The sequence below is a fragment of the Zootoca vivipara genome, chromosome 2 (genome assembly GCF_965207765.1).
Source record: "Zootoca vivipara chromosome 2, rZooViv2.hap1.1, whole genome shotgun sequence".
Lineage (NCBI taxonomy): Eukaryota > Metazoa > Chordata > Lepidosauria > Squamata > Lacertidae > Zootoca > Zootoca vivipara.
Window position 1 is genome coordinate 71,921,329 of NC_142584.1, and position 9,362 is coordinate 71,930,690.

General features: G+C 46.6%; 1 protein-coding gene across 2 annotated transcripts in view; it reads right to left on the reverse strand.

Annotated features, from left to right (window-relative positions):
• The window catches only part of LOC118080620 (hyaluronidase Ccc Hy-4-like), a 29,280-nt gene extending 28,520 nt beyond the window's left edge, over positions 1 to 760 (reverse strand). The window contains exon 1 of one of the 2 annotated variants that reach the window (XM_035106116.3): positions 375 to 760. In XM_035106116.3, the coding sequence (XP_034962007.1) occupies positions 375 to 409 (35 nt within the window). In that variant the 5' untranslated portion in view covers positions 410 to 760. The remainder of the gene's footprint in view (positions 1 to 374) is intronic. The other variant, XM_060271511.2, reaches the window with a different exon arrangement.
• Between the last annotated feature and the right edge of the window lie 8,602 nt (positions 761 to 9,362).

Consider the following 9,362-nt stretch of genomic DNA (forward strand, 5'->3'; position numbering starts at 1 on the left):
GGAAGGGAACGACCCGGGGAGCGGGGAGAAGGGGCTCCTTGGAAGAAGCAGCCCCGGAGAAGGAAGGAAGGAAGTGGAAATGCAGGCGGAGGAAGAGGAAGAGGTCTCCAAAAAGTTGACCCACCACGAAGCAACGGCCGAAGCCCACCGAGACCCATTTCAACAGGTAGAAAAGCAACCCCCTGGATTTGAACTCAGCTCCCAAGAGGATGCTGGTATTTGTATTGCCCGAAGTCTTTGCAAACAAAGGAGTCACTGAGAAACTCGAGAGAGGAAGGGAGCGGGGCCGGGGAGGTTTCCGCTCCCAACAGATAGGAAGAAGAAAGGACCGGCTTGGGCTTCCCAACCCAGCAGACGCCGCGATGCAAACGTACCTTTGTCTCGTCCTCATCTCTCCCAGTCCAGGCATCCAGGGCTGGACCGCTGCCTGACGCCGCCTGAGTCCCGCCGGATCCCCCGGCGCCGCTTACCTGGGGGAGGAGGGCAAAGGACCGCCCCTCACCTGCTGGCCCCTCCCACCCACCACCGGCCCCGCCTACCGCCTCACCTGGCCGCGAACTCTGGCCGCTCACGCCCGGGAGTCGTCAGAAGTTGGTGTTTCTGGGAGCAGCTCAGCGATGTCTTCACCTGTGACTCATCTCTGAGTAAGCAGGAAAAGGCTCGTGAGCTCGAGGGTGGGACATGGGGAAGAAGATAAAGGGGGAAATAAGGTGGCAATTGCAGGTGCCTCAATGGCTTTTGCCCGGGGTGTGGTTGCTTCCTAAAACAAATGGGGCTGCCTGCCAGGAAAGTTGTGCTTTGAAAGCTTCAAAACTGAACTTTCACAGGTGACCTCAGGCCTCAGGTCCACAGATCTGACTGGTATTATCCCAGCTGATCCTGGGAAGAGCGAGAAAATACAGGCATGCCCCACCCCGCCCACATCTGGCATGATAAGAAACTGCTCTGTAGCCAACTAACCAGGAATCAAAGCAGCAACACTACAGCCATGACACAAGGATGCAGAAGCAGTCCACGGTGTTGTGACAATCTGGGCATCCCAACACACCCAACTGATGCCACAGGGTCTTGTGGCTCCAGCAGCCACCGTGACTCATTGCATGGTACGGATCTGGGAAACAGAAGAAGTTCAGCCCCACCAGGGGAATTGGGGGGGGGGGCGGCAACACTTACCTTTTGCTTTCCTGGGGGGAAAGGTCAACTCTGGGGTAAAAGAGATGGAGTCCCTGAGACTCGGGTCCGCATTGCAGACACTGCCAAACGGCTTACTGGCCATTCAGCCACAGCAACCAGTAGCAGTTTCACCCACCATAGGGCATTCGTCACCCTCCTAAGACACCAGGAGAACAGAAGAGGCAGCAGGAATTCTAGCTTGATGGAGTGAGCAACCTGTGTTTTACATGAATCCAGGGAACAACCCCATAATAGAAGATGGGGTGGGGAACCTCACACACCAAGGGACACCTGAACCAATGTGAAGCATCAGAAAGAACATGAATGAAAGCAGTTGTTGAATCATAGCTCAGTGACAGAGTGTAAGCTTTTCATTCACAAGGTCCTAGGTTCAACCCATAGCATATCCAATGAAGAGAAGCAGCACTGGGAAAGACTCCCTTCCCGAGCCTGCAGGAAGCAGCCGCCAGTTACAGTAGAGGGATGATACTGGGCTAATATTAGAGCAGTTCAAAGGCTCCTGCAAGGACTTTTGTTTCAGCTGCTCAAAATGAAAAGTATAAATGGTAGAGATTCCTAAATATTGTGATTCTGCAGCGCCACCTGCTGACGTGTCATGTCACAGCCCTTTATAAATCATGGAACATTTTGTTATTTTATATCAGGGTCAGTTACTCTCATGGAAGCTGTGAGAAGTATTTTATCCTCACAATGGACCCTGGGAGGTGGCTTATGTTGAGTGGTAGTTACTTGCCCAAGCCACCTGCTCTGCCTCAACAGCTGAGCAGAAATTTGAACCTTAGTTTCCCCCACATCTCAGCACTTCAGCCACTGTGCCACTCTGCTTTTATAAGGCTGTAATGAACCTTAGGCCTCTCTGCATATCAGGAGTGTGGAAACAGAAGCTTAGGAATGTGCTCTGCCTTTTCCCACTTTACACAGGCTGGCTGCAGGAAACTCTGGTGTAGCCATGGCAACACAATTGCTATGCAAATTATTAAGATTTCCTCAGCCATGAGTAAAAGGGCAATTGTGCTTCTCCATAGTTTACTAAAATGACTGTTTCTGATAATCCCGTGTTTTGCAAGAAAATGTTTCTTTTCTCTTTGTAGAGACAAAGAAAGGCAAAGAAATGCAAGGACAGCGTACCTTGTTATTGGTTTTTCACAAGGGCTGACCACAGGGAGGTTTAGACCTTCATTTTAAGGAGTTTCTCCAAAGCGCTTATGCCTCGGGAATTTGGACAACCCTTCCCTTAGGTAAAGGTAAAGGGACCCCTGACCGTTAGGTCCAGTCACGGATGACTCTGGGGTTGCGGTGCTCATCTCGCTTTACTGGCCGAGGGAGCCGGCGTACAGCTTCCGGGTCATGTGGCCAGCATGACTAAGCCACTTTTGGTGAACCAGAGCAGCGCATGGAAATACCCACCGGAGCGGTACCTATTTATCTACTTGTACTTTGACGTGCTTCCAAACTGCTAGGTGGGCAGGAACAGGGACCAAGCAACAGGAGCTCACCCCGTCATGGGGATTTGAACCGCCGACCTTCCGATCAGCAAGCCCTTGGGCTCTGTGGTTTAACCCACAGCACCACCCAAAGCACTTATGCCTCAGGAATTTGGACAACCCTTCCCTTAAGCACTTAGTATTTCCCTTGTTGAGAATTAATAATATAATAATAATAATAATAATTTATTATTTATACCCCGCCCATCTGGCCGGGTTCCCCCAGCCACTCTGGGCGGCTTCCAAAAAAAAAACAGAAATTCTAAAATACAGAAATCCATCAAACATTAAAAGCTTCCCTAAACAGGGCTGCCTTGAGATGCCTTCTAAAGGTCTGGTAATTGTTCTCTTTGACCTCTAGTGGGAGGGCATTCCACAGGGTGGGTGCCACTACCGAGAAGGCCCTCTGCCTGGTTCCCTGTAACTTGGCTTCTCGTAATGAGGGAACCGCCAGAAGGCCCTCGGAGCTGGACCTCAGTGTCCGGGCAGAACGATGGGGGTGGAGACGCTCCTTCAGGTATACCGGACCGAGGCCGTTTAGGGCTTTAAAGGTCAACACCAACACTTTGAATTGTGCTCGGAAACGTACTGGGAGCCAATGTAGGTCTTTTAGGTCTAATAGACAATTTAGGAAGAAATAACTAACAGGCTGCTTTGTGGAACAGTTTACTCCAGTCTCTATTGTTTTATAAGCAATTAGCAGCCTTATACCCAGCATTGCTTAGGTATTCTAAGAAACAAACAGAATCAGTGCAGTTTAGAAAGTTTCAGCCCACTATCCTGGTTCACAATAGTGTCCAATTGTACCCAAACATAGATGAAAACATGCTTCTTGAGTTCTGAAACTATTACACAGAATCTGGTTATGATATCTTAAGAAGTGTCCAAATGTATAAAGAACAGGAAAAAATGACTTTCTGAATAGTCTTGCTTTCCTTTTCATCCCTCTGATGAAAGGACTGCAGCCAGGTGACTTGTAGTCAAAAGACAGCTGTTTTTGTTCTGCTGCAGCCCATTGGAACTAGTAGGGTGCAAGGCAAAGAAACTAACAGTAGGTGGAGCCAGAGTCATTGAGAGGCAGAGCCAACTAATTCTACCGTACCTTTGTCCCATCATCTTCCTTGCTGAGTTCTACAAGGACAGGACTACTGAGATTAAGGAGAATGAGAAAGCTCACAGCCAGTGCCCCCCCCCATGGGTTTTGAGTAAGAAGACTGGCAGGTGAGAATGGCAAAGGGCAGACTGAGGTTGCTGGGGCAGTGTCCTGTTCACCTTAAATGCATGCCAAATGATGGAACATGTATGCCAAATAAAGTGGTGCCCTTGTGTGTGGAAATGGCTTGATGTGTTGGGAAAAGGCTGCAAAAGTGCGCTAGTCTGGTTGTTACGCTGCGGTTCATTTTTTTCTAATATATTTTGTTGGGATATTTGCTCAATGTGCAAGACAGAGAAGAACATCGTCAGTTCTTGGTTGTTGTTTTTTAAAAAACAACATTCTGTAGAAATTGTATGCGATACGCATGATGCTTGTGCTTTTAAGTTTTGTGAACTTTAAAAAATATTTTTTTTATTTTGGCAAAAGCTGTGAAAAAAAGAGGAAGCAAATTTTGGTGGTGGTTTTGTTTGTTTTTGTCATTTTTGTCATTGGTTATATGAACGTGTGTGTATATGTTGTAAATAAACTCAATATTTTTTAAAAAAAATAATAAAAAGAAAAGAAAAGAAGAAGCAAAACAGAAGAGTGATTTCTTGATAAATCAAGCTATCTCAATGACCACTAGGGGGCATTTTCATTTATGAAATGGAGCAGGGGTCAGCAATTTTTTTTCAGCAGGGGGCCTGTCCACTGTCCCTCAGACCTTGTGGGGGGCCGGACTATATTTTGAAAAAAAAAAGAATGAATTCCTATGCCCCACAAATAACCCAGAAATGCATTTTAAATAAAAGGACACATTCTACTAATGTAAAAACATGCTGATTCCTGGACCGTCCGCGGGCCGGATTTAGAAGGCGATTGGGCCGCATCCAGCCTCCGGGCCTTAGTTTGGGAACCCCTGAAATGGAGCAACAAATTATGGGAACACACAGATCTTGGGACCCCCTTTCAGACTGCAAATTTTGTTCCCAGTTCATCAGCCCTATGTCAAAAATAATACATCTGTAGCTCGAGGCAGCTATGCATAATGTCCAGGCTCGTGTAAGCACAGTTGTATATATATATATATATATATATATATATATATATATATATATATATATAATTACTGTTTTGTTTATCAGATAAGGGACTTGCAGGTACAGCCTCATCAGTGTAATAATATTCCAAACATTTCCATGTTTCAAATATGTAATGAAGAGAGAAGCTCACTTCTTACAACATAGTGTTGCAGTCTTCTTCAATGCACCCACATAGTTAATAAGCATGACTAAGTATCTGAAGAAGTGTGCATGCACACGAAAGCTCATACCTATGACAAACTTAGTTGGTCTCTAAGGTGCTACTGGAAGGATTTTTTTTTATTTTTTGTTTCGACTACGTCAGACCAACACGGCTACCTACCCGTAACAAGCATGACTAACTTAGGGCCACATTTACACCAGACATTTAAAGCAGTATGATACCACTTTGAACAGTCATGGTTCCCCTCAAAGAATTCTGGGAGCTGTAGTTTATTCGGAGTGTTGAGAGTTGTTAGGAGACCCCGATTCCCCTCACGCAGCTACATTTTCCAGAGCTGCCCGGGAAGAGGGATTGTTGAACCCCTCTGGTTGAAATGGGGATGGTTTCATCACTATCTTAAAAAAAATGATAAACACAGCACTTGTCCCTGGGACAGTAGGGGTTATAAATCAAATAAATGGCTAACTAATATTCTGAGTCAATTCGAAAGGGCTAATTGGCAGAAGGAAAGAATGCCATCATGTTCCTTGTAATTGATTAGAGTACAATCTAAAATAACATTTTTTTACAGAGCATCACTTAAACCCTGATTGCAACACCAGTCTTCTTTCCCTGATTATACCTGGGGGCGCTCAGCCACCTCCCAACAAATTTTGAGGAAGCCTGTAGCCTCTTCTGCAGCCCTCAACTTCTAAATGTACATCATTGCATGGTAACAAGAAGTCCAAGCAAGGCTGGCCTAAGACACTATGCTGCCTGAGGCAAAAGGCAAGATTCTCTCCTTATTCCATGTATAGAAGTCGACAAGACTGCAGCTGAATGTTACTCCGGCACAGGTTTTGGGCAGCACCTCCATCATACCTGAGTTCAGCAGACTAGCTTATGGCACATAACATACACTGCTGCTTTAAGTTGCTCAGCATCCGCTGCCTGAGATGGCTGTGCCATTCTGCCTAACCATAGGGCCAACCCTGAGTCAAGCAAGATCGTAAGTGGGAGAATACGTTAGGCTGGCCAATGCGATGCATTTCTGATTTTTTTGGTGCTGTTGCCCAACCAAGAGATAAAAAAGTTTTGGGCTCATGCAACCCTCCTCGGAACAGCCACCCTATAGTAGTAGCAGCAGAGTGTGAGAGAGGCAGGTGCTTCCTTCCCCTTTCTCTTCTCCTCCGTTGTAGTCTGGGGGGGGCAGTTTCTGTCCTCTGTCCACGCTGAAACAGAAGCGGAGTGGAAGGAGAAAAAGAAAATATTTTTGAAAGGAGAGAAAATGTGAGTTGGGTGGGTGAAGAGACCAGAAAAGGGTGAGACTCTTCATGCTTTTAAAGCAGTTTAGGAGAGGATCACTTGATATGTGCGCAGTCACTGCTGCCTGAGGAGAAAACAAGAATTCCATGAAGAGCAGGGCCGGTTCTACTATTAGGCAGAGTGAGGTGGCAGCAGATGCTGAGGAGCGGAGGAACTGTGCACCACATGATCTGTCCCTAAGTGAGACTGCTGGGCAGTGGAGGGTGTAGTGGTTTAGAGCGGTAAACTTGTAATCTGGGGAACCGGGTTCGCGTCTCCGCTCCTCCACATGCAGCTGCTGGGTGACCTTGGGCTAGTCACACTTCTCTGACGTCTCTCAGCCCCACTCACCTCACAGAGTGTTTGTTGTGGGGGAGGAAGGAAAAGGAGAATGTTAGCCGCTTTGAGACTCCTTAGGGTAGTGATAAAGCGGGATATCAAATCCAAACTACTACTCTTCTTCTTCTTCTTCTTCTTCTTCTTCTTCTTCTTCTTCTTCTTCTTCTTCTTCTTCTTCTTCTTCTTCTTCTTCTTCTTCTTCTTCTTCTTCTTCTGTGTTGAAGTAAGATTCATGTGACAGTCTGGTTGGCTTTGATATCTGGAATGTGGAGAATGCCTTGGGCAGGCCCTGTTGAAGACCATGGCAGCTGTCCAGAGTCCAGGTCTTCTCCTGAAGAGAAGCAGCTTCTGGTGCTACTATGACAGAAAGATGAGGGAGGGGCAAGGGTGGCAATGGGGTCAGTTGTCATCTGTCCTTCCCATCTTTGTTTGACTGTTCTGAACAAGAACTCACAAACAAAAATTATCATCATCATCATCTGGCTGTGAGATGAAGATTCCATTGTAATCTGCAACAATGTGGGGTTCAGTGCCTTATCTAGTAATGAGGAACGACAAGTGATTTGTGTTCTGGAACCAATTAATTTCCAATGGCAGGTGCAGTGCAAATAATAACATACCATAAGCAAGGCAGGAGCAGCTCACATGTAAGGAATACACCTAGCAGGCCCTCCATGGCTTCTAATTTCTACCTTCATCATATAGCAAACACAAATCTAAACTGTTTTAGCTGCTCTTTTCTTTTTCATCAGAAGAGAGGTTTAAAGAGTGCAGGACTGAAGAATTGTTTCCACAAAAGAAGTTGCAGGTCCGCACAACTCGCTCCCTCAGTTCCCCTCTTCCCATGAAGCTTGACACTGGCAGGAGGAGGTTTAGTTGAGACCGTAGTTCCTTTTGTTAATGTGGCTTGTGCTGGGGTCTGTGTGTCTGGGGTGGGTGTTACCTGGTTTCCTAAGTTCAGCGTTTGCCAGAATAGTATTCATAGGGGCCCTATGCAAAACCCACGGTAGTCAGGCCAAAACATTGTTCCGTTTCTCTACCACCTCCAAGAAACCAATGTTGTTGTTGTTTAATCGTTTAGTCGTGTCCGACTCTTCGTGACCCCATGGACCATAGCACGCCAGGCACTCCTGTCTTCCACTGCCTCCCGCAGTTTGGTCAAACTCATGTTCTTAGCTTCAAGAACACTGTCCAGCCATCTCGTTCTCTGTCGTCCCCTTCTCCTAGTGCCCTCAATCTTTCCCAACATCAGGGTCTTTTCCAGGGAGTCTTTTCTTCTCATGAGGTGGCCAAAGTATTGGAGCCTCAGCTTCAGGATCTGTCCTTCCAGGGAGCACTCGGGGCTGATTTCCTTCAGAATGGATAAGTTTGATCTTCTTGCAGTCCATGGGACTCTCAAGAGTCTCCTCCAGCACCATAATTCAAAAGCATCAATTCTTCCGCGATCAGCCTTCTTTATGGTCCAGCTTTCACTTCCATACATCACAACTGGGAAAACCATAGCTTTAAGTATACAGACCTTTGTCGGCAAGGTGATGTCTCTGCTTTTTAACCAATGAACCAATAGGGACCAGTGTTTTAAATACTCTGAAATATAAGCTACTGCACACACAAACCTACTCTGGGGCCTTGTTGATGTGGTCTTTTTGCCTTTAGTGTACTAAGCTGCAGAGCAACACAGCTGAAGAGGGTCCTCTCTATGCCATAGACAAGGCCAAATGCTTGAAATCTGCATGGTTTCCAAACTGGATTCAAGAGTGCCTTTAACAGGGCTGGCCTGAGACATTTTTCTGCCTGAGATGGAACCACAAATGGTTGCCCCCTCACCTTTTCCCCCAAGCAAGGTCAGGGCCATCTCAAGCAGGTTGGGTGCCCTGGCGCTGAGGCGCTGAGATCGCTCCGGCGCCCCCGCCCTCGCAGCGCGCAGTACGGCTTCCGCACAGCTTTGCCGTGCAGCGCCCCCCTGCCGGCCCTGCGCCCCGTGCCACCAGGACTACACCTAGAGCCAGGCCTGAGCAAGGCGCATAGTACCCAAAGCTGACCAAGTTACTTTGATGCTTGAATTAGAAAAATCCCACAAGCATCTCGCCTAGGAAGTAAGAAAAAAGCAATACAGTTTAATCACTACTAATGTGCAGGCCTTTCATGACACCCCAAACGGGCTGCTTCACTAATGGCAGGGCTGTCACTGGCCTTTCACCATTGATATCTGGGTTCAGACATATTGCCAAATTATATTTCGTAAGCACAGAGAAAACTGAATGCAAGAAAGGAGCACAGGTGTCCTTTGGCCTGATATTTATCACTCACATTTTGTGATTGGAGGGCATAATGGCCCTCAGACAAGGCTGCCTCACAGGATCACTATAAAGCTCAAACAATGCTTAGTTCTGAGCTCACTGGAAAGTTGGCAATAGAAATGTGACCATCTTCCCTCAGAAGAACAGGGAAGCTTAATTTCTCACAGGATTTTCCTTTTTCCAAGGCAAAACACAAAAGGTTAAAATGACATCTGGTTTATTGGATTCAGACCAATCTGCCCAGGTTTTATGAAACAGCTGCTAGCATCTTTTATTGACTTGAATTCAAATATGTGAATACGAGTCCTAATACGAGTCCTAATAGTTGCTAAACAATATCCACCCTCCACTTAGGAATTT